We start from the raw sequence: 25,256 nt of genomic DNA on the forward strand, positions 1-25,256 counted from the left end.
AAATATATTTTATTGATTTTGTACAGAGAGGAAGGGAGAGAAATAGAGTTAGAAACATCGATGAGAGTGATCAATCAGCTGCCTCTTGCACACCCCCTACTGGGGATATGCCCGCAACCAAGGTACATGCCCTTGACCGGAATCGAACCCGGGACCCTACAGTCCCCAAGCCGACGCTCTATCCATTGAGCCAAACCGGTTTCGGCCACACTTACACTTTCTTTCTTTCTTTTTTTTTTTTTTTAAATATATTTTATTGATTTTTTACAGAGAGGAAGGGAGAGAGAGAGCGCGAGCTAGAAACATCGATGAGAGAGAAACATCGACCAGCTGCCTCTTGCACACCCCCTACTGGGGATGTGCCCGCAACCAATGTACATGCCCTTGACCGGAATCGAACCTGGGACCTTTCAGTCCGAAGACCGACGCTCTACTACTGAGCCAAACCGGCTTCGGCAACACTTACACTTTCTTACATTCCTTTTCTAAGTACATAAAATCAAAAGGGACCACCTTTCCTGTCACAACACCGCCCCCCAGAGGTGGCCCTCAGTGACCATCGATGGGTTCTGGCGGGTAGCCCACGTTCTACTTCCCTGTCCACTAGCCATACTTCACTTAGGTGATGGGAAATGTTCCATTTCAGCAGTATCCTTTCTACTGTTACCTTTCCACAAAGCAACAAAACTAACAAAAATATGGCCATATTTAGGGGTTGTGGTTCTGCAAACCCAGCACCCTCGTGGCCACGGTCATTTTAGGAACAGAGCGTCCAGCGAGGGCCGGAAGAACAGAGGTCTGCTTACCTACCTCTCATCTGCCACGTCTCAAAACTTCTGACTACAGGGTCCTGCGGCATCCTCTCTGGCCCTCCCAATGGAAGCTATTAGTCAGAAAACATTTTAACTTCAACTAGTGGCACAACAACGAAAACAACCAAAGACACTTGACCATGTTGGTAATTTTGTTGGAATTTATATTTTGAAATAAAAATTTGTAACAATTCTTTACAAAATCATCATATAGGAGCACACTTGTAGATACTGGTTGCATGCTGTGTTTACTTAGAAAAAGTTACATAGTAAAAAAAAACAAAAAAAAACCCACCAAAACCTGTCATTTACAAGTGGGAGCTGCTTTCTTTGAGCAAAAGGAAGCTTGAGAAGAATGAGAGCCAGGCCTCCCGAGTGAGGAGCTGGAGCCCACCTCCAGGGCGGGGTGTGTGGGTGTGCGCACCTGCTCCCTCGCCTTGTTTCCTGGGCAGCAATGGAGACTGGATGCCTCCAGGGCGGGGGGTGTGTGTGTGTGTGTGTGTGTGTGTGTATGTGTGTGTGTGCACCTGCTCCCTCGCCTTGTTTCCTGGGCAGCAATGGAGACTGGATGCCTCCAGGGCGGGGTGTGTGTGTGTGTGTGTGCGCACCTGCTCCCTCGCCTTGTTTCCTGGGCGCCAATGGAGACCGGATGCCTTCTCAGTCCCGTGTGCCGTGGCCCTTGCATTTGGGAGAGCCGTAGGCCATGATAACAGCACCGTTTCCCTTCGATTGCAGACTTCAGCAGAACAGAACGCGCTCAGGTGTTTTACTGCAGAGGGCGCTCCGGTTTTTGTCTGACTCTCACCATCTTTGGAAGCTTCCATCTCATTTCTGATTTGGTTCGGGCATTTGGAGAGCATCCTCGGGGGCAGTCTCCACGCACACAGTCCTGTTCCTGGAGCCGGAGCCTGCGGTCCTGCCTTCATCACACAGGCTGTGCTGTCTGCGCTCAGGCCCAAGCCTCCTTGTATGACAGAGGGCCCGCTCAGGGACACACCAGGAGAACGTGTGGGCGGAAGAGCACCTTAAGAGTTCTCTCTCCTACTGGTGAGTATCAACTTAGATTGCTCACACTTTCCAGTGAAATATTTAGGTTCTTTTTCAACAGCAAACATGATTTTTTACGACAAATACATGTTCAGCATAAACACTACCATATGCTCCGATAAATGGCCTACACACATAGCTAAGTCATCCGAAGATACCGATTCCAAAATCAAGATCCTCATGCCTTTGACCACGCACATGGCTCCTAAATTCTAGGACACGGGTTATTCCGTCACCACACATTATTCTATCATCATTGCAATAGTTTGATGAAAACTAGAATGCATACTCTTGAATGAGAGCATATCAATATAAAAAATTGTTACTCAATGTTTAACTCCATAATTACTTGAAAATTCAGAGCATAGCACCTCTAAAACTTGCTAATTATCAGAGCTTTTGATTTACAATCACTTCTTACAATTGTACTGCTACCCTTTACTTATTCCTAATTCAATTCAATTCCAACTACCCGATTCTGAGTTTGAGGTAGCGTCATAGTGGCTCTATTGCTATGAAGGTACCCCCAGGAGTACCAGAATAGATTTAAATGAGGGGAGACACAATATAAAATCATTTTTCCCAAACTGAAAAAGAAAAAGCATACATGTCTTTAGTGATAAAAATACAGTTCTTTGGTGAGCATAGACACAATGCACGGAATCTGTTTCTTTGCGTGAAAAGTGGAGTCAAAGGAGAAGGACTCGAACTCGGTTGCCACCTTCCGGTTGACCCGGGTGAGGATGTGCATGAGCTCCAGCTTGTCCGAGTACTGCTTCAGCATCGCACAGAGCGACTGGATGAACCAGGACCCGTCCTTTGAGTTTCGCCAGGAGTAGTAACCTACAAGGCAAACACAACCACAGCGCCATGGGCATCTGACTCTAAATGACCACCTAACCATAGAGGCAAAACACACACAAACTTCTGTCGGCCATCAAAGGAAAAAAGTAAATAAATGGCAGGTTTAGTTTCGGGGAAATGATGCTGAGGGGAAAGGAAACAACAACAGAAACACGTGCGGTGCACACAGCGTTGCTTCGACCAGGAAACAGAAGGTCCGTGGATGAGCTTCACCACTGAGCTGCTGAAAGTTCTCCTTCCGGGCTTCCTCCCAGAGGAAAGAACGGTGAACACACAGACGCAGGGGCAGAAGGCTCATTATAAGGAGCATGGACTTCAACCAGACTATTGGTTCATCCAAGAAGGAAACTGCTTATGTAGGCACACATCTGAGTGTCCTGAATTTGTCTACAGGGCACCCGAATCCAGTGTGATACACTCATTACAGAGTACTGAAGTCCACAATGGGAAATGGTGTATTTATTGTACTTTTTCCAGATTACCTATTGGGTTCACTGCTTTTAATTTAGAAATACTTTACTTGGAAAAAATGCCTAGAGGTTAAAAAAATTATATTTGAAGATGTAACTCTAAAAATATATTTATCCTGTACTTCAAAACTCTGTGATAATCTGAGTTAGTTGAATAAATAAATAACTGTACGCACAACAGTTATTTACATGATGCTATGTGCAACACACACACACAGCAGAGGCTAATAACCTATTCATGTATCACTTTATTTCTTTTGCCTCATTCCACTTCTACCCTCGAAGTACGACTCCTATTTAACTTTTTAACTTCCCATCTTCCAAAGAATTCCTGGAAAACATTCCTCCCCCCTATTCCACGAAGTGGGTGAAGTGCCGAGTTGACCTATATGACGATACAGTAACCTATCTGGTATTAGGTCCATGAATGACACTGTAAGTTGCTTTCTTATAGGTGTCTATTTTCTAGCTAAACTTGGCTAAAACCATTTTTTGAGACCTTTCTGTGGTCAAGGTGCCCTAAAACACAAACAAGTGAGCTATTTTTTATGGATATCAATACACTGACAGCCTTTGGAACATACTCTCCATGGTTTAAAGCGTACATATAACTTCCAGGGGTTGTGACTGCTTACCAGGAGCTGTAGAATACGCATACACGAAGTCTGCCTCCACTGGAATTTTCTGATACCCCATGTCATCATCTGCATTACTGTCAGTCTCAATACCACAGTCCAGTTCTGTACCTCGGCAGGCCTAGCCATTAGAGAAAAAACATTTAATTTTTTTAAATGTGTATACACATCCCTGATTTCTAAGAAATGTAAAGGCTATGTAAAAGTTGATGTTAATTATGCAGAATCTCTTTGATGCAAGTCTAAAATTAAGATTCGTCTGTATCTCCTAGTGGTAGTTAAAGTGAATAAGACAGTAGCAATAGTTCAGTAGCTTCAGGGAAAGTTCCTTTGGCTAATCCACAATGGAGTGAATCAACCCCCAATGCACCCATCCTCCTTAGCCAAGTTGCTCAGCTATAGATTACCTGAATGAAGAAAAGTTTGGGCTTTCCAGCCAGACTTCTGCAGTTATCCCCTCGGAAAAAACTCGTTAATTTTGTCAGGTCAACAGGTCCATTTGTTCCATAAATTACTCCTTCGTCACCATGGCTTAGAAGCACGCAGACAAAACTGCTCCTTTTGCTATGATCTTCTTTAGAAACTGGAAAAATGTTTACAAATAAGAAAACAAACAAACAAAAAAAACCAACACAGCTCTATTCAACAATCTCATACATACTATCTATAATAATAATAAAAGTGAAATATGCTAATTAGGCTGGACAGCCCAACAACCTTCCGAATGACTTTCCGGATGAAGCTGGGGGTGCGAGGGCTGAGCCCCTTGCACGAATTTTGTGCATCAGGCCTCTAGTATGGGAATAAGATTAAGAAACTGAGAACAGAACTAAGATATCATCTAAACCCAACAAGGGGCTCGATTAACTCTGATCCTGCCTATATAAGATACACAGAGTACGATTATGCACAATATAGTCCTACAATTCTTCTAATTATTATATGTATAATGACAGCTAGACTTTGGACAATAACATTGTCCTGGAATAAAACTGGACAAGGAAGGCATTCTTTTATTAATTACTTCTTACCGCCACGCAACAGTTCCACAATCTGCTCTCGGGTAAGATCGTTTTGGATTCTGACTTCGTATTTCAAGTTCATGAAGGTTTCCCTGAGGTTTGCTGCATCGACATCGGTACCCGACCGAGGTGCCATTCCTTGAAACAGAAAGCATTACTTTTATTTGGATTTTTTAAAAAAGATTAACTGCTCTGAAGTGAAATGAACTTCTGAACAATTCACACAACCCACAATAAATTTAATTATTCTTATCACAGTGACACAAAGTCATTTTAATTTCTGAGCATCTGAGACATGTGAGCTTTCAGTGTGCCATAGTGTAAGCAGACGCCAGTGTGCTTTTGTCACCAGGATGTCTTTCATAATAGCTGCTAGACAGTGACAACAGAAACTCAAATGCCTAAAGGGTGATTTGGTTACATACGTTATGATTCATTTATATAATGGAATACTGTGTTGCCATTAAAATTACTGTAGACAAAATTTTGCCAGGGGAAATGGTCATTCCATAAAAGACTAAAGAATAATCTTAAAAATTTTTATTTATTTATTTAGTAGTTGTTAATCTTTGCCCAAGGATACTTTTTCATTGATCTTTAGGGAGAGAAAAAGAGATAGAGAGGTGCCGGAAACAAATCAGTTTCACTAAAAGAGATGTGGACAGGAAGCCAGAAAGGCTGGTCAACAACCTGAATTGCTCTAACCACTCAACCTTTAGTTGAGACATTGTTAGCTGAAGCAGCCTCCACCTGTTTGTCCCATGTAAGTGTCTGTTATTTCCTGCCTAAAGGCTACATGTAAATTTCTGTTTATGTTGCCTAAGATGTCTTCCCCAAAGCCTCCATAAAGGGATGGCAGGACCAGGGCAGGAGTAGTTCTCCCACTAGGGTTGGACTGCCACGTGGCTCCCCATATCGCCAAATTGAATTTCTTAAAGTCTTTTCATTTGTGTGCGGCCCTTTTCTCCAGAACCCGAACCCTCAATTGGAACCCTTTCCATGCGGGACGTGAAAGAGATTCCTACAGGGAGGAAAGACAGAGAAAAACATCAATGTGAGAGAGACTAGCCCCAACCAGGGCCCTCCTATACTGGCCCCAATCAGGGCCTGGGCCAGGGAGGAGCCTGCAACTGGAATGGAACATGCCCTTGACCGGAATGGAACCCGGAATCCTTTGGTCCACAGGTCGACACTCTATCCACTGAGCCAAACCAGTTAGGGCAATAATATATATATATTTTTTTATAATTTTTTAGAGAAAAAAATTATATGTATTTAACCATACACACACCTCACACACTGAGAGGAAGTGTATTTCTTTGATTTTATGTTCCCCACAATTTTAATATACATCGCTGCTTTCACAATGTCTTTTTAAGAAATAAGAAATGAAAACACAAACCATTACCAAATGATACCGCTCACAGCATTCTGCTATGGGCAATCTCCTTTAATTCTTCCACCCACCCTGGGACAGTTACCAGACTGGCTCCGCCTGTCCAGATGGAGGCGCGAGCACACAGGAGCTCAGGCCCTTTCCGCAGTAGCACAGCCAGTGTGAGGCCTCGGCCCAGGGTCCGGGGCTCTCATCACACTTTGGCAGCCCCTTCCCCATGAACGTACCGTTTGACTCTACCAAGCACTCAGATTGGGGGGAACTCACCTTAGAATTGATTAAAATTAAGAAGCATGAATGGAAAAAAGAATATTTTTATGTCCAAAATACTATTCATGAGTAGTGTAATTATGAATTATTGGCTAATTTGAAATTTCTATTATGGGCATATATTATTTTTATTATTTATTCATTAAAATGTTTTATTGATTTTTTACAGAGAGGAAGAGAGAGGGATAGAGAGTTAGAAACATCGGTGAGAGAGAATCATTGATCAGCTGCCTCTTGCACACCCCTACTGGGAGATGTGCCTGCAACCAAGGTACATGCCCTTGACTGGAATCACACCTGGGACCTTTCAGTCTGCAGGCTGATGTTCTATCCACTGAGCCAAACCGGTTTCAGTGGCATATATTATTTTTATAATTTCCAAGGGGCTTTTTAACAATTTTTATGAGACTGACACGCTGCCTACTGTGCTAAGGAGGCGGGTGCTTTTTAACAATTTTTAGAGAGGAAGGGAGAGGAAGAGAGAAATATCGACATGAAAGTGAAACAACGGGTTGGGCCCTGCATGCCCCCTACCGGGAATGGAGCCGGCTACCAGAGCAGGTGCTCTTCCTGGGAATCAAACCTGCAACCTTTCTGTGCCAGGGACAATGCCCAACCAACTGGACATGCACGGTGCGACAAGGTGACTGAATTCTGGTCCTGTCTGTGGGCACTGAGTGGTAGAAGAGAAACACCCGACTGCCAGGGATTGTTGTGAAAACCTGTCCTTGAAATCTCAAAGCAGAAGAGAAGCTCACCCTGAGGCTAACATCAGGCTACTGGTCTAAGTGTTTTTAGGGAAAGAGTGGAATGACAACCTTTTTTATAAAACATAAAATTGTTTTATAAAACAATTCTGCTCCTGTAGAATTTTACAAAATTCTACAGGAGCAGGGAATCATTACTAGCAATGTGAGGCACAACGTCTAATGGCTGAATGTGGCGTCTCAATTTATAGCCAATGAAGGCAGTAAATACGGTTCCACTCAGGTTTAGACATCTATTTTCAATTGATCGCTCCTCACTTCTTTGGCAAACCTAACATCAAAGTCTGCTTCTCTTTCCAGTGTAATCTCACTCCTTGCCATTTTCCACCACTCCGGATCTGCTGCCTCTAGTGTCTTTAAATAAAAATTAATTCTATTAGGCTTTAATATGCCAATTCAAAGTTATCAGAGCATTAGTTAATAGGTGAAAAAAACTGACAAAAATAGCCAAACTGTTCATTCTTATGGTCAAGTTTGCAAATCAAGTGAATGGTATATTAGGGTGTGGAATGTTATATAATCATTAAAATATCAGATACAAAAAAATTATATGGCACCATAAGAAATGCTTATATTACAGTAAGTAGAACAAGCAGGATGCAATGTTGCTTGCATATTATGAATAAAATTAGTCTTTGATAGAAACTATCAAGGAAAAAAAATAGCAAGCAATATATCACGATGTTAATCAGCTTTTTAGGATTGTGAGGAATTTAGTTTTTAACAAGTTACTGTTCTAATCTCCTAAAAAATTCCGAAAGGAATGATTAGATTCAAACTGTACACCGTAGAGGCCGAGAAGGGGATTCAGTGATCATGCCACGTGAACCTAACAGGAGTCTCAGTTCCGTGCTGGAGGTGGAAACTGGGAACACCAGTTTAAGGGGGTTGGAAGGAAGTGAAGATGGCAAGCTGAAAGCACAAGCTTTTAAAACGCGGGGAAGGAGACAGAAAATAGATCCAAACTTACGAGGAAGCAGGCCAAAAGAAAGGTCTCATTGAGACAGGGAGTCTATCATCTTTGCCGGGAAGAGGAAAAAGTCAACAGGGCACAGGACGTGAAGAAACAGGAAGTTGACTCAGAGCTGGGTCAGGTGCCACTAAGTTACCTGTGGGACTCTGTGCAGGGAACTTAACCTTTAGCATCTAAGTGTGGTTACTTTTCAGGATTGCTGTAAAAATTAGGTGAGACAATACCTCTGAGGTACTCTGCAGTTTCTGGAAAGGAAACACACTACTGCTTACTATTTGTTGTGATCCTCTCATTAGCATAAAAGAGGAGGGGACAGATGGATAAAGAAGTAAGGGTTACAGAAGAGAGGCCAACACTCAGCTAGGAGGCTAGGTATTGGAAAAGGGAGAGATTTTGATGGTGGTAGAAGATTAGCTACAGGAGTTCATCTGTGTTGTAGAGCCTGTAGCATCCTGCTCTATCTCCACGTCAGGGCTATTCTGTGTCACCTATATATTGTATATAAAAGTCTAGGCCGGGAGTTAAGACATACACTGACCCAGACCTCGCTGCTGGGACCCTGCGAGCACCAAATCTGGTTCACCTGCACCCCAGACCCAGACAGGAGGGAGGAGGGAGCCTGGTTCCTCGTGGAATCAGCCAACCCCTCTCAGTCCCCCACCCCAGCCCCGCTGGCCGTCCCCCCACCCTCATCAGCCCTGATTGCCGGCCAGGCTGAGGGACCCCACCTGTGCACGAATTTGTGCACTGGGCCTCCAGTAGTGTAATAACACCAATACTACCTTTTACATTGCACCAAATATAAATGGTACAAATATTTGAAGAGTTAAAAAAATTAGGTCATGATACATACCAGTACTTTTATGGAAGTTCTTATTATTGATTATCATACATAAGCCCCTTTCAGGATAATCCATTTTGTAAGTATTGTCATTTTGTGAAGATATTCCAGAGTCCATTGATTTGCTGCCATGGAAGGGCTTTCTGTTAGGAAATCAAACAACAGTTTACAAAGGTCGCTGTTGTCATGGATACAACCGTATGGCCCATAAGTACAGCGAGCATTTGTAGAATCCCTTTCGCAGAAGAGGAAATGACCTCCTCGAGGCTGAGTGAGGTGCCGAAGGTCACGCAGATGCCGTGCCAGCGCCAAGGCAGAAGGTACGTGTTGGCCTTCAGAGTGCAGGGTTTGAATCTCTATACTCTGCTTTCCTCTAAATTTTACTGAAATTCCATCAAATACATTTTTCACTTTAAAAATTTTTTTGTAACTTTGTGAAATAGTTTCTCTTTCAAGGTAAGAGTAAGATCTTAAAAATTACCCTGAAATGATAGGAAACCAACAAAAGGCAGATATGACTCAAAGCACAACATGTATCACAATTTCTAAATTGTTCCTTACAACCTCTAAGCTGAACAAATTAAAAACTTATTAATACATAGACTCACTATTGCAAATAATAGGAAATACTTGTCTGAAGGCCACTTATCCAAAAACCTCTTATCCAGACCAGGGCCAGTCAACTTTCCCTCAAAAGGGCCAAATACTAAGCATTTCAGGCTTGCAGGCCACACAGGGTCCGTGGCAGCTCCTCCACTCTGCTGGTCGAAGTAGCCCAGGGCGATGTTTAAACAAATGGGTGTGGTTATGTTCGAATAAGACTTGACCAAGGGCGCAAGCATGACCCCTGGTCTAGACGAGGAATCAGGAAACAACAGGTCTGGGACAAACATCGCTATCTACAGTCCTTGCACTCTGCACTTTATCTGAGGGCACTGTACCTTACACACAGCTCTGAAAAAGTAGCTGGAAAAAGAATAGAACCGTAAGTTGTAAGTTAAGGAAGTCAATGTCAAAAACAAGCGATTAGTTATATTTAACTAAAGGCGAAGATCCCGAATTTTACAGATAAGCAAGTTCAAACCCTGAGAGCTGAGTGACTTGTTGAAGGTCACACAGATAATGGATCCTGGTATTAATTCCCCACTACCTCCTGCTGCCTGTTAGGGCACATGCTCCTGCACAGGCAATAATAAAATAGCAGGACTGGTAGGGGACATACTGATCAGCAGCAGAGACTCAAAAAAGGCTTAGGAACCTGATGAAACATACATACCATAAAATTAAAACAGACCTAAATCTATTTTGGGCTCCCATGCAATTTGCTATTAAATTATGTTCTAGTATGATATAAAAAAATACGAAAATGTGTAAATCATTTTGAATGGGTTTAAAAAGAAATTAAAATCCTCTAAAATGAGCTCGTATTCCAAAGCTTAATTTCTAGGAAAATTCCTTTACTAAACAATCATAGCTAAATTCTTATGGGCAACCTGTTAGTAGTACTGTTGTAATACTACTATTTAGTACTAGAATTAGCCTGTAATTCCCTAAATGGTCCGGAATAATAATCCTGGGTCCCAGAAATAAACTTTTAGAATGAAAAGTATCACAAGAGATGCCAAACAGATAATAAAGACATGAATTAAAGAGTGTTTGAGTTTTATCTCTTTCCTTTCTCTATCTGCTGGGTATTGGAAGCATTAACACACAGAATATCCCAAACAGAAAGAATGAGAAAATAAAGGGTAAAAGATAATCTATAACTAGGCAATTCTTCTCCAGATTAAGAATTGGTATTTCATGTTAGCCTTAAAACTCCTAAATAAACAGGAGCCCCAAAACACATCCCCTTCACCCCCTGCCCCCCCAACATGCACCCTCTCACTCTGCAGAGCAGTCTGGGGAGGGACAGGAGCCTCTGAGTCCTGCCTCCCCTGTGAGGTCCCTCTGCTTCTGGGACAGGGCTTCCAAGTAGGGGCACAGAAATGGATCTGGTCTTTCCCTCCGTGTTACCCAGTCCTGAGATCTTTGTTTTAAAGAGGAGACTCGGGGGACAGGTTAGCATGCGGAGAGCCACACAGCGATTGAGTAGAAGGCAGAGCTGGTCTCTCTGTTGCGCCCCTTCCTCTTTCTGCTCCCCCACTCCATCACAACCGTCTTCCTCTCCTTACACGGGTCCCCTGGGAATACTCACATGTCCGAATTCCTGATGGACTTAGCATCCACTGAATTTTCACTGTTCTCCATGGATCCTTCTGTTAACTAGGATATAAGGAAAATAGTCAAAGTCAGTCACTATCTGATCACTGCCTTCTAGTCATTGCTGGAAACAAATGTTTCACTAGAGAGAGATGTCAGGAAGCCAGGAAGGCTGGCCAACAACCTTAATTGCTCTAACCACTCACGCTTTAGTTGAGACATTGTTAGCTGAAGCAGCCTCCACCTTGTTTGTCCCATGTAAGTGTCTGTTATTTCCTGCCTAAGGGCTACATGTAAATTTCTGTTTATGTTGCCTAAGATGTTTCCCCAGAGCTTCAATAAAGGGATGGCAGGGCCAGAGCAGGGGGTAAGTTCACCCCTAGGTTGGACTACCGCCTGGGCCCCCATATCGCCAAATTGAATTTCTTCAAGTCTCTTCATTTGTGTGCGGCCCTTCTCCAGAACCTGAACCCCGAATTGGAACCCTTTCCACGCGGGACGTGAAAGAGATTCCCACAATTCATTATTCCAAAGATGATTTCTCAAGTTAATACATAACACGGACATTTCCCCATTAGGTTACGCTCCTCCCTCCGCTTCCTCTGCACCGATAAAGGTTTCCGTGAATTAGACCTGAGAATAATAATAATCCTTTGTAAGGGTGTGTGTAATGCAGCCCTTGACTTCCTCAACATCTTTTTCTTTCTTAACTGAGGAAGAATAATTACAGTTTTACACTGAGAGCTAAGTGACATGAAGGCTACCAGTAGGGGCTGCCCTGGCCGGCGGAGGGACCAGCAGGCACAGAGGTCCTGCCAGGGCCTGGTGTATTCATGGTCAGGAAGGCCAGTTCAGACGGTAAAGGGAGGGAAGGCGCGAAGAGAGGTTAAGCAGGAAAGGGGAGGTCACACAGGCCCTTCGGAGCCCAGGGCAGCTCCGGTTCTGCCCCGGCTGCAGGGGAAGCCATGGAGGGCTCTCAGCACAGGAGGGACAGCCTGCTTCCCGAAGACCGTCCTGGCTGCGGAGCAGAGGGCAGCAGCTGTAAAGCCTGGGCACAGGCCAGCGAAAAGCCTTCTGGAATAGTTCTGGCCAGTGGTGATGTGAGTTTGACCTGGAGTTGGACAGTGGATAAAGGTGGATAAGAGGCTGGATCTCAGGTACAGCTCAGGGCTGGAGAAATACGGGCACTCTGGTACTGAGAGGGTTCCAGGAGGAAGTAGGCCAGGGGGGGGATGGTGGTGGTGGTGGTGGTGACGGTGGAATCAGGTGAACGTGGGGTACCAGAGCGCGTGGAAGTCTTCCCAGGAGGGTTGGGCTGCTTCAGCTCTTGCCAAGAGGTCAGTTCAGAAGAGGTCAGAGACCATTGGCTTAAAGTCATGTGTACAGTGGGGTTGCTGGGAAAAACCGTCCAAGACTTGGAAATGGACAAAGAAAATGACTAGATATGATTTCAGTGGACTGTCTGGTTTCCTAGGGTGTCCTATGTATACTTTCTGATCTCAGAGATAGACAGTTTTGTTTTAGGAAGGTAGTTGGTGGCTAAAATAAAATAACATGAATTCCTTCAGAATAGAATTTAAAAGAGAGTCTAATTATTTGAGAGGGATTTCTCAGGAACAAACACCATAATATACTTTGTCCCTTCATTATTAGTATCTGAGTAATATATACACTGAGTGGCCAGGTTATTATGTGTTCAGAGATCATAATAGTCTGGCCACTCAGCTGAAACGGGTTTGGCTCAGTGGATAGAGCATCAGCCTGCAGACTGAATGGTCCCAGGTTCTATTCTGGTCAAGGGCATGTACTTGGTTGTGGGCACATTCCCACTAGGGGGTGTGCAAGAGGCAGCTGATCGATGATTCTCATCGATGTTTCTAACTCTCTATCCCTCTCTCTTCCTCTCTGTAAAAAAATCAATAATATATATATATATATATATATATATATATATATATATATATATATATATATATAATCTGGCCACTCAGTGTATATTGCAACAGAGTCAGTGGACCTTCACACACTATGAAAAGATTAGGTAATGGTGAATAAAATCCTCATTGCATCAGACAGGCACACATCTGCTCTCTCACTGTCACCATCTGCTTTTCCCGATGGAGGCACCAGCCGCACCCCTGGGGGCAGGGCCCTCTGCCTGCAGGAGCTGGTGTCAGACTCCGAATTACCTCATGGCCATTAGCTAATGCCTGGCTGCAGGCAAGCTGGGCAGGGGCTCGTGATCTCATCTTAGGAGGAAAAAAAAATTATCCCCCGTGGGGAAACTTAATGCCCTCAATGCTAACAGGAGCTTAAGTTCTTAGGACATTTTCAGATGACAAAACATCTATAGGAAAATATACTACAGTGGTTTTAAAAAAAATATCCTGGCACAGCAGTGACTTAACACTATCTGCTTCTGTCTGTGCATAATTATTTCCACCAAATCAGGATATTGATGGTATTAGGTCCCGGATAAGTTCTAAGTATGTCTACCAATGGAAATAAGACAACTGGAAATCCGGTCTTAGAATCTTCATCTCCTCTAGTCCCTATATCCTTTCAGCACTTAGCATTAAAGGCACGAGAGTCAGAGCTTCAAAAATCAGTGCGATAAGAAGTAAAGCAGAATTAATCACCTACAGAGTTAAGGCAGAGGAATAAAAGTTAATGTTTTTTTTTGGCAAAATTGAAATTTTGACTTGAAATGATGAAGTATTAAAATTTGGAGGGAAAAAACGAAACCCTGGTATTAAAATGAATAGTTAGGAAGTGTTCTAATGGCAAAGGTTTCAAAATGAGATATTAAATAATATTAAATTAGTATAACCAGTCTGAGCGATTTCTACTCGGCTAACGTGTCACCCACATAGGCTGTTCCGGTGCCTGGTCTCTGCCCTAAAGGGTTTTAAATCTCAAAATGACACATAAGATCTAACATTGCTCACTTTTGAATCATCTCGATAAATATGGATCCCTCAAAAAAAAAAAAAAAAATTATAAGATTTACCAAAACTAGCCAAAGAAAAGGTGGGAAAACCACAATGCCTATGTCACGTGAGTGTTGGGAACAAAGTGTTACGTAATAACAGCTCCCCTCTGGCAGGCTCATCCGGGCCCAGTCACGTATGGATTATTTATTTACTATTTCTGGTCAGTCCTCCCAACCATGCTGAGGCATCATGATTGCCACTTCATAGTTCAGCCGACTGGTGCTTAGAGCAGCTAAGCAACTGAGAAGTGGCAGAGCCAGGGTGCGAACCAGGATCTGTCTGTCTCAAGGGGCACACAGCTTAGTCACATACAGGAAGGGTAACACCATTAATTTTTCCAGGGAAGGAAACAAAAATCCCTAACGAGAAGCTCTGATCAAGAGGAGACAAAGGCCTAAGTTACACGGAAGAAACGGACTGCAGAGTCACGGAAATGGTACACAGTAGCCCGGCCGGTGTGGGTCAGTGGTTTAGCGTTGACCTATGAACCAGGAGGGAAAAAAACAAAACCCTGGTACTGAAATGAATAGCCAGACCGATTTCCGGTCAAGGCACTTGCCTAAGTTCTGGGCTTGACCTCCAGTAGGGGGCGTGCAGGAGGCAGCTGATCAGTGATTCTCATCATTGATGTTTCTATTCTCCCTCTTCCTTCCTTTCTGAAATCCGTAAAAATGTATTTTAAAAAATAGTACATGGTAGGCTTACTTTAATTAACAGAGAAAACAGAAATGATGGTTAGGGTGCTTCTGATGCATCTGCGTTACTTAAAGTGAAATAACCAACTTCATGGTAAGCAGCCAGTATAAAGTCATGAAGACATATTTTCCAATCTCGGTTTCTCTCTACAGGAACCTTCTGGAAGAAGGACTTCTGGAAGACCATGCCTCTGTCAAAGAACATGAAAAACGCCAGGACTGTGTCTATTACCTGCCAGGGGGCAAAGTCTCAAAGCTGCCCCACTTCCAGATTTAGTAAGCGAAACAGAAAGAACATACTCTGCACAACGGTTTGGATAAGATTTCTGCTATCATGTGCCTAAGGTGCCGTTGAAATTGTTTCCCATCTGGTCTCTGAATTTCTTTTCTTTTTTTAAAATATATTTTATTGATTTTATACAGAGAGAAAGGGAGAGAGATAGAGAGTTAGAAACATCGATGAGAGAGAGTCATCAATCAGCTGCCTCTTGCACACCCCCTACTGGGGATATGCCCGCAACCAAGGTACATGCCCTTGACCGGAATCGAACCCGGGACCCTTCAGTCCCCAAGGCGACGCTCTATCCATTGAGCCAAACCGGTCCCGGCTGGTCTCTGAATTTCTTTAGGGACTTATAAGAAGCACCAACACTGGATATTGTCCCTGGGCCTTGCAAAGTGGATCTTTTAATATTCTATAATGAAGGTGAAAACACACCACCGGCAAATAAAATTAAAAACAACAAAATGAAGTTTTAGCTGCGCCATGCAAACAAAACCCAGACAGACAGACTAGCGTGCTCCCCACCTCAGAGCCACAGCCTTACAAGGGGTCTGTCTTCCCCTCTTCTGAGGCCCTAAGACAGTATTTTTTGGAGGACCAGGGGGGAAATGGGAAAGTCCTTGCAGACCTAAATATGTTGTATGACAACGAGGCGGAGTGGAGGACCTGGGATATCTTTTATTAAAAAAATCACAGATCTCCGATAAGGCCCGGATGAGAACCACTCCTCCGTAGTAGGAGCTGATTCAGTTTACAGCCACCTGCCTGCCAGAGCACGTCTGAAACTGAGAAGTTAGTCTCAGGGGTACTGATTCATTTGTCCCATAATGACCGACCGAACACCAACGGTGTGCAGAGTTCTGGAGCGAACCCTGAGACTATCGGGTCACGGGAGAGACCAGGATCCTATCGCGATGTGGGCTTAGACAATGCTCACTGGTATCCAAAGTGGCCCGACAAGACAGAGGCCAGGCAAGGCCAAGCTTGTGTCAGATAATGTCACCTTACTCCACCCTGATTCAGAATCTCTATTAGCAATATGAAGGCAAGAACAATATAGGCAGAGAAATTTACAGAGACACTTACAAAGCATTGTCACTGATACTACGTTTTATACTCACAACCACCTCATGGAGCATGGAGATTACTTATGCCTCATTTATGGACGAGCTGGTAAGTGCAGCCCTTGGGAACCGGCCTCGGGTCCTCTGACTACAGAGGACCTGTTCCCCATTACATTCCTGTTTGTTAAACGTGTACAAAACAGGATCTAACCGTCTAAGAGTTCCCACACGTCTCCTAGTCCCACAAACAGCAGTCAGTGCTCCCATCTGTGAAGCACAACTTAAAAAACTATCTAACAGTAGGCACCAGAATGGACTCAATGCCATTCATGACAATAAAGATTGCTTTCTAGCATTAGAAGGGGGATGAAGCAGTAAGAGATTGTGTTAAATTAGGTTTGAAAGCAGAACAGCAAAGAAGCATTGTAAATGTCTTTATCAGATAAGATAGCAGTCTTTGAAAAGACAGGAGGCAAGGCCTTTTCTCCAGGATAATGATAGTGAAAGCAAAACCGATTTAATGAAGTACAGAGTTTCATCTTTTTTTTTTTTTTTTTATTGTGAACAGGTTTTACTGCCAAACTCCAATAAACTGTCCATCCATCCATTAAAATACATGGTAGCTTTCAACAGCCTTCTTTTGCAAAAGAGCAGAACAAAACCAAAGTTCAATCAGGTTGTGATAGGAATGGTTTGAGCTTCACATTTCATTCTTAGAGATCATGTATGTACAACACATTCAAACTTTGTGTTGTACATACATGTGTGCAGAGTTCTGTAGTAAACCCTGAGAGTATCGGGGTTTACGACAGTAATAAAATCAGTACCCCTGAGACACTTCCATACAGGCTGGTCTAACCACCGTGCTTAGCACCGGTTACAATCTTGCACACTCACATTGTTACAGCCACCCCAAGTTTCACCTCTACCATTCCTCTCTGACCCACATCTTTTAATTTGCTAAGTAATCCTGAAACAGAAAGCTTTTCTGGATGGGGCGTAATAATTAGGACACATAAATTTGCTGGGCGGACAGTTCCAGGCCCTGGGTACGGGAAAAAACCAGTAAACAAGCAACTGCAGAGGATATGACTTTGTTTCTTAGGAAGTGACACATGCAAAAGCGACACATTAAATAGAAAACTTGGAAGTCTTTAGTAAGAATAGAAACATAGCCCTAACTGGTTTGGCTCAGTGGACAGAGCCTCGGCCTGCAGACTGAAGGGTCCCAGGTTCAATTCAGGTCAAGGACATTTACCTTGGTTGCAGGCAAATCCCCAGGTGGGGGTGTGCAGGAGGCAGCTGATCTATGTTTCTCTCTCATCCATGTTTCTAACTCTCTATCCCTCCCCCTTCCTCTCTGTAAAAAAAATCAATAAAAAATATACATTAAAAAAAAATAGAAACATACATAGGGGTTCCTCAAGCAAATGTGATGTGGAGGGAGAGAGGGAATGCCAAGTGTAGCAGGCAGAGAACAAGTATGAAGATCCGTATGGCTGCCCTGGCCTGTTTAGCTCAGTGGATAGAGCCTCTGTTGGTCCACGGTTGAATTCCCATGAAGGGCCTGTATCTGTTGCAGGCGAGATTCCCAGCCCTGGTTGGGGCTGTGGGAGGCAACCAATTGGTGCGTATGTCTCTTCCCCTCCTTTCTACTCTCTCTAAAAGTCAAGGGGAAAATATCCTCAAGTGAGGATTAACAAAAACAAAACAAAAGATCCGCTTGGCTATGTAGAAAGTGAAGAGGCCCAGATGGAAAGATAAGGCGGGGGAGGGGACCAAGGAGCCAGCCTGGGCTTGGCTTTGTTAAGAAACTGGGTTTATATTTCGGGCAAAGGAATGGCTTTCTAGGTTTTTATTTTGTCAAGACCCCTCAGCCCATGCTCTCAAGAATAGGGGGTGGGGTGGGGAGGGCAGCAGGTCTGGAAGTGTGGAGGCCTGTAACCAGGGGAGAGAGCCTAGGGTGTGATAGAAAGAAGTAGACAGGTCTAGTGGGCTCGCAGGAGGTCAAGGTGGCTTGGCGGCTAACTGGGAAAGGAGCTGAGAAAGAGTTTCCAAGATTGGTTACTGGTTTGTTGGTTTGGGTGTCACAAGGAAAGCAGCAGCTGCCTTGAGAACAAGGCGCACTTTAACCAGAACGGCCCTGGGAGGGGGTGAGAGGAGATGGGGGTGGGGTTCAAAGCGCTCCCCGGTGACCCTGGCCTTGGATACAAAGCCACAGGGATGGACGAGCTGGAAGGGTGCACGAGGTCTCGAAAGGAATAGGAGTTTAAAGCTTCCAGTGACTTCGCGGGAAAACTGAGCCACACAATTACCGCGAGAAAATATCTGAGACCACGGCCCCAGTCCCATAAAGGGAGGCCGCAGCCAGCGCCGCATAAGCCGCACCACACCTGCCTCCTGCCCGAGGCCTCCTGCCCTCTGGACATTGTTTCCGGCCGCGCGTCTTCCTCCGCACCTTCCCCATCCGGATCTCCCCTTCCCCATCCGGATCTCCCCTTCCCCATCCGGATCTCCCCTTCCCCATCCAGATCTCCGCTTCCCCATCCAGATCTCCCCTTCCCCATCCGGATCTCCCCTTCCCCATCCAAATCTCAGCCCGCAACCCCGGCCACTCTCACTGCCCAAGCATCCCGCTGCCTCCCGCCCCGGGCCCAGCCTCCTGCTCCCCGGCCTCGGCCCCCGGCCCGGCCTCCGAGGCCTGGGTCCAGCCTCCGGCTTCCCGCCCGCCTCCTCCTTACCCCTCACCACCGGCCTGGCCGCTCCTGGCCCGGCCTCTGAGTTATCGGTCCGGCCAGCCGGGTCTCCTCCCCCTACCCACCACCCAGGCCGGACTCCTGCTCCCTGGGCCTCGGTGCAAGCCCTCGCCACCCCCGTCGCGGCAGAACAAAAGGCCCGCTGCCCCGATCGAGCCCTTCGCCTCCGCCTCCCGGAGCAGCTGCAGGCCCAGCTGGTCCCAGAGCGGGCGCTGGGCTCCGGAGGATGGAGGGAGCGGGCCCAGGACTGCAGGCCCCGCGGAGGAGGGGCGAGGGCAGCACTCACCGCACGGCCCGCGCACAGCCTCCGCACAGCCGGCTCAGAGCCACCGCACGGCCCGCGCACTGCCCCAGCCTCCGCAGGGCCGCCCCTCAGCTCCGTCTCCGCGGGGTTCGCGCGGCGCCGCGAGACCAGCGCCCAGATATCCCGCGGGCCCCGCCCCGCTGGCCGCGGGCCCCGCCCACCTCGGGCCCCGCCTCATTTCTCAGCCCCGCCCCTCCGGCTCGGTCGGCCCCCCCGCCCATTGGGCCCCGCCTTCTTCCTAGGCCCCGCCCCTCCGGCCCGCCACCGCCGCTCTCATAGGCTCGAGCGCCCCCCGCCCTCCTGCCCCGGATGCGGGCCCCGCGCGCAATTTGAAGGCCGAAATCAGGCCCCGGCCGCGGGGAGGCACGGCCTTCCGCCCAGGAAGCGGGGTTCGGAGGTAAAGAGCCCACGTCGGGCCCCGGGGCAGAGGAAAGGGGAGCGAGGCGGGCCTGGCGCCCGGGCTGAACTCCGGGAGGCCGGGAGCGGACCCCGACCCGCCTGGCATCCGGGTCTCCCGCCAGGTTTGCGTCTGGAACGCCTTCCCGACCTCGGTGCCAACGCGCAGTTGTTTTCGCCGAAGAAGGTACCAGCGCATTAGACAGCGAAGTTCAGCATCAAAACCCAGGGGGTTCGGGGCCTTCTGATACCTCAGGGCTCCCGCGTTTGAGAACCAGCCGGCCCGGCGCTGGGACTGCCTGTTCCGACCCAAGTCGGGGCCTGTGTTTTGGTCGTGCGGTGCATGGCTACCACTTGTGGAGTGCTTGTTCTGTGCTCTTACATTTTCACACATTTCTTTTTTTAAAAAATTATTTTACAGAGAGAGATAGAGCGTTAGAAACATCGATGAGAGAGGATCATCGATCAGCTGCCTCTTGCACACCCCCCACTGGGGATGTGCCCGCAACCAAGGTACATGCCCTTGACGGGAATCGAACCTGGGACCTTTCAGTCCGCAGGCTGACGCTCTATCCACTGAGCCACACCGGTTTCACATTTTCTTATTTTATTCTTTCAACAAGGCCTGGAGGGGTGCACTCCTCAATCCCATCCCCGCTGGGGCTTCGGAAAGGTGAAGTGGTTGGCTTTTTGTTGCAGGAGTTCCACTCGGGGCCCCAGGAATAACCGTCAGGGCTTTCTCAGTCTCTCCCAAGCTGAGAGAGGATGGTGTGTTTGGCTGTCCTTGTCTAATGGTGCTGCAGTGAGCCCTGAGGATAGGGCCCACGCCCACTCCTGACCGCGGTTCGCACACCGTTATTCCCAAGGAAGGCGCCGGTGTAGGAGCCCTTGGCTGTGCCCAGACCCTGCCCGCGCTCAGCTTTCTTACCAAAACGATGCTCCAGTTACAGCAGCTGCAGCGGCTTTCTGTTTTCCCGTAAATTATACTAATGGACTGGGTCTTGTGGCTGGAGGCACCCGCTGATGGCCAGTCATTTCATTTTACGGAGGGTCCCGCAGGTGGCAGGACTTGAAGGGAAAGACTTTGGGGAAAGCAAGTGGGCGGGACCGGTGAGCACAACAGGCCCGGGAGCCTGGGAGTGGCCAGGTGCTGGGAGTGAGAGGCCATTCTCAGTTATTAGGTGAGAAGGCTGGGCAACAAGACGAAAAAGGGGTAACAGGTTGAGGGCGAGGTTCTGGCGTTTGGTCGTCTTGCCGTAAACCAAGCTGTGCACTGGGTGGTGCTCTGGGTCAGGAAGGATGTCCCTCGGCAGAGTTCTGAGAATGGATGTGAGGGTGATGAGTGTGGAAGAGGTGGGCTTTTGGATGGGAGACCCTCTGGAGAGAGTGGAAAGAAGGAACTGGAAAAGGACAGTATGTTGTATCTCTTATAGGAGATTTTTTGGAAATGTATGGGTTCTGTTCAAGCACAGACAGATGAAGCAGTTGAAGTGGGGAAGGCCTGAGAGTCAGTGACTTAGTTCCACTTAACTTCTTAAGGTGTTATTCATCTGGAAAGCAAATTTCTATAATGCTGTTAGTGTGAGTGAATTTTAATCACATACTTTATTTTGAAAAGTTTAGCCGTGGGAGACACAACATAAATGTTTTCCAAAAGGCCCTAAAAGGATTATATGAAGAAAACATTACCCAATACCAGAACCTTACTAAATACGTACTAGACCTAGAACATAAATGCCAGAAAACACAAAACACTGATGTAAATTGGGGAATAAGACTGGCTTGTGATGAAACAAACAAGCAGGAAAACTGGGCCGGGCAGAGTCACGCAAGGCCGGCCTCAGATCTCCCTCAGAGCCAAGCCCGCGCCCCCTTGTCCAGCTTTTCCTGGGTACCAGGCCATCCAGTGGCACCTCGGGCAAGTCTAGGCATAAACCGAGGGAAACCGGGCTGTTTAGCTTGTTTATCTGTCTTCTCTCCACCTCACTCCCCACTTCCCCTTCTCCTGAACCTGCAGTTCCTCTAATCATTTTAGCATAAGCTGGCCTTGAACCAAGCCTGACCACCTTTCGTTGTAAAACCAGCATTGAACACGATTAAATGAAAACTCTGGTGCAGTGTGTAGAAATAAATAACAGAGCTCTTAAAGCCTACTATTATATATATATATATGTGTATATCTATATGTGTGTGTGTGTGTGTATGTGTGTGTATTTTATTGATTTTTTTTAGAGAGAGGGATAGAGAGTTAGAAACATCGATGAGAAACATCAATCAGCTGCCTCTTGCACACCCCCTACTGGGGATGTACCCACAACTAGGATACATGCCCTTGACCGGAATCGAACCCAGGACCTTTAAGTCCGCAGGCTGGTGCTCTGTCCACTGAGCCAAACCGGTTTCGGCTTAGCTTACCATTTTAAAGTTCAACAAATACTTTTCTTTGGAACTTGGAAACCTAAATAAAAATAGTCACGGTCCCTATGTGAAAAGGGGTTTTGCTGTACCATGACATACAAGTAAAACAGAACTCTCCCCACCAGGAATGACAAGTGTTTCTGAAATGGTTCCGCTGAGGGTAGGAATGAGGAATGCGATATCCAAAACCAGATGCCTGATGCACTCCCGTTCCCCGTGGGCTCTGCTGGAGCCCTCCAGCCTCCTGCGTGTGGGAATATTCCAGCCCAGTTGTCTTCTAGTCCTCCACCCAGCTGTTAAAAGTTTCAAAGTGTGCAAAGAACATGAGGGCATCTATATAATAAAGAGCTAACATGCTAATTAGACTGGATGGCAAACTGGCCTGGAAGGAAGAGTGGGTGGGGCCAGGAGGCAGCCCATGCTGTGAGGGTGGAGGCCCTTGCATGAATTTTGTGCATCGGGCCTCTAGTAACTGAGTTATCCTCCCAACGAACAGATGTGTTGAGAACATTGAAGAGAACAGAAGAAAAGGGAGCTGAGAACGGCACAGTGGAGCCTGGGAATGAGCTCTACACTAACCACAGCACAAAGATGATGACCAAGCAGCTGGGAAGGGAGGAGAGCACTTGATACAATAAAATGATCATAATAGAAACCATAATGATACAAAAACACATCTGCATGTGGCCTTGTAATTTACAAAACATTTTCCTAAGTCTTTCGTTTCTGTCCTCAAGGTAACCACCTAAAAGATTAAAAAGGAGATTGGTTCCCATTTGCAGGTGAGGAAGATTCAGGGAGCTTGTCTAAAACCATCGCATTGTCAGATATGAGGGCCAGGATCTAAAGGTTTCTCATGACCAGCTGTTCTCGTTTACAGGAAAACTTCACGCAAGACATCAGATAGAAAGCAGAGTAGGAAATGAGTTTTGAAGTTTTACCAAACTGTATGTCCTAAACCAAGACATTGGTGTCCTTGTTTGTTTTAGGTGTAATTGCTAGCCATCTTACATGGGACAGGACTTGGTCTGCCCACACTTCTGAACCGATGAAGAGAAGATGGGAAGCAAAACTGAAGCAGATTGAAGAGCGAGCATCCCGTTACCAAAGGAAGCCCCTGTCCTCCGTGTACAGGCCCAGGCTGTCAAAGCCACAAGAGCCACCCTCTATTTGGAAACTGTTTCCTCGCCAAACGCAAGCTTTCAATTTTGTTAAAAGCTGCAAAGAGGTAATATTTTCATTTCCTCGTTTTTAGAGCTACGATGACTTAAGATTTCTAAAATAAATAAAAAAATCAAGTTTATCTTTATTTCTGGCCACATATCAACCAAAAGAATTTAATTGTGGTGTTTGTTTTTTTTTTAATATATATTTTATTGGTTTTTCACAGAGAGGAAGAGAGAGGGATAGAGAGTTAGAAACATTGATGAGAGAGAATCATCGATCAGCTGCCTCCTGCATACCCCCTACTGGGGACATGCCCGCAGCCAAAGTACATGCCCTTGACCGGAATCGAACCCGGGACCTTTCAGTCCACAATCCAACGCTCCATCCACTGAGCCAAACTGGTCTCGGCTAATTGTGGTCTTAGTATCACGTGATTTAGGAAAAACATGGAGTCATTAGCCATTTCCTTTATAGGAATGACATGCCTAGTAACAATTTTTAAAGATTAATGACATGTAAATGAAGCGGTGCTTTGAGGAAGAGTGGCCATGTTTACAGACTGAAAAGTAATAGAATGGGATTTTAAGAGTAAAACAATACTCACAGAAATACAAGAAAATGAATGAGTGGCGTATGAGATTTTTTAAGGACAAAATTGGGGAAAAGGATAATTGAATTTAAACAGGAGGAAATGAAAATGTCTCAGATATTATAGCTTATATTTAATAAGCTCTGGAATGTAAATCCTAGTGCCAAAGTACACGTGTGTTTCTTTCTGCTATCTCAGTTTGTGCTTGGGAGTCGTAGAGTGGGTTTATCGTGACAGTTTCCAGCACATGGGGCAAGTGGGAAGAAGAGCTTGCAATATGCTAGCCTCACCAGGATGTGCTGCTCAAAAATAACCCAAATCAGATGTGCTTTGCACATCATTAGTTCTAGGGGCATTGCGGGGAATATAAAGAAGTACAGGTGACCCTTGAATAACAGGTTTGAATTGTGTGGGCTCACTTGTTCCTGGATTATTTTCACTATACACTGTGAATGCACTTTTCATCTTTATAATCTTCTTTTTGCTAGCTTACTTTGTTGTAAGAATAAGGGATATAGTACAGGCATACCTCAGATATTACGGGTTTGGTTCTAAACCACCGCAATAAAGTGAGTTTCAATAAAGCTGGTCGTAATCTTTTTGCTGCTGTAGGGTGTTGCCTTCAACTTGTAAGACACACATCTGAAGTGCAATAAAATGAGGTGTGCCTGTACATCTACAAAATCTGTGTTAATCAACTGTTTTTGTTATTGGTAAGACTTCTGGCACCAGTAGGCTATTAGTAGAGTTTTTGGGGAGTCAAAAGTTAGACACAGCCGGGACCGGTTTGGCTCAGTGGATAGAGCATCGGCCTGCACACTGAAAGGTCCCAGGTTCGATTCTGGGCAAGGGCATGTACCTTGGTTGCGGGCACATCCCCAGTGGGGGGTGTGCAAGAGGCAGCTGATCGATGATTCTCTCTCATCGATATTTCTAGCTCTCTATCCCTCTCTCTTTCTCTCTGTGAAAAATCAATAAAATATATTTTAAAAAAAGAAAAAAGTTAGACACAGATTTTTGACTGGGTGTCGGCACCCATAACCCCTGCATTGTTTAAAGGTCAGCTGTGTAATGAAAAGATGCATATATGAAATCTAGCATAAATATATTGTGGTTCTGATCATTGATGCTATATAAAAACTCAGTGCTAGCCCTAACTGATTTGGCTCAGTGGATAGAGTAGGGGTGTCGAACTCAATCAGAGAAGGGGCCAAAATCTAAAATCCAGCCTAAATCGCAGGCCGAATGGTTTACTGAACAGTCATAAACTGACAATGTCATAAACTGACAGC

At 45.7% G+C, this 25,256-nt stretch overlaps 2 protein-coding genes across 5 annotated transcripts in view; one reads left to right on the top strand and one right to left on the bottom strand.

Moving 5' to 3' along the window:
- Positions 1 to 959: 959 nt before the first annotated feature.
- Positions 960 to 19,518, bottom strand: CASP3 (caspase 3). The gene is made up of 8 exons (XM_084877767.1): positions 19,377 to 19,518; positions 11,295 to 11,362; positions 9,110 to 9,240; positions 4,860 to 4,988; positions 4,236 to 4,411; positions 3,829 to 3,949; positions 1,421 to 2,702; positions 960 to 1,236 (listed from the first exon to the last, which is right to left on the bottom strand). The coding sequence occupies exons 2-7, from the start codon at positions 11,345 to 11,347 to the stop codon at positions 2,473 to 2,475; spliced, it is 840 nt and encodes a 279-aa protein (XP_084733893.1). The 5' UTR covers positions 11,348 to 11,362; positions 19,377 to 19,518; the 3' UTR covers positions 960 to 1,236; positions 1,421 to 2,472.
- A 175-nt stretch (positions 19,519 to 19,693) lies between these two features.
- Positions 19,694 to 25,256, top strand: part of PRIMPOL (primase and DNA directed polymerase) — a gene marked incomplete at its 3' end in the record, with an annotated part of 31,618 nt that continues 26,055 nt past the window's right edge. For 2 of the 4 annotated variants that reach the window (XM_084879628.1, XM_084879630.1), the window contains exons 1-2: positions 19,694 to 19,791; positions 23,198 to 23,436. In XM_084879628.1, coding sequence (XP_084735754.1) covers positions 23,257 to 23,436 — 180 coding nt within the window. In that variant the 5' untranslated portion in view covers positions 19,694 to 19,791; positions 23,198 to 23,256. Of the gene's footprint in view, positions 19,792 to 19,863; positions 19,978 to 23,197; positions 23,437 to 25,256 lie in introns of those variants that run through there. The other 2 variants (XM_084879631.1, XM_084879629.1) reach the window with 2 other exon arrangements.

Source organism: Pipistrellus hanaki, assembly GCF_964339955.1.
Source record: "Pipistrellus hanaki genome assembly, chromosome: 3".
In the NCBI taxonomy this organism is placed as follows: Eukaryota; Metazoa; Chordata; class Mammalia; order Chiroptera; family Vespertilionidae; genus Pipistrellus; species Pipistrellus hanaki.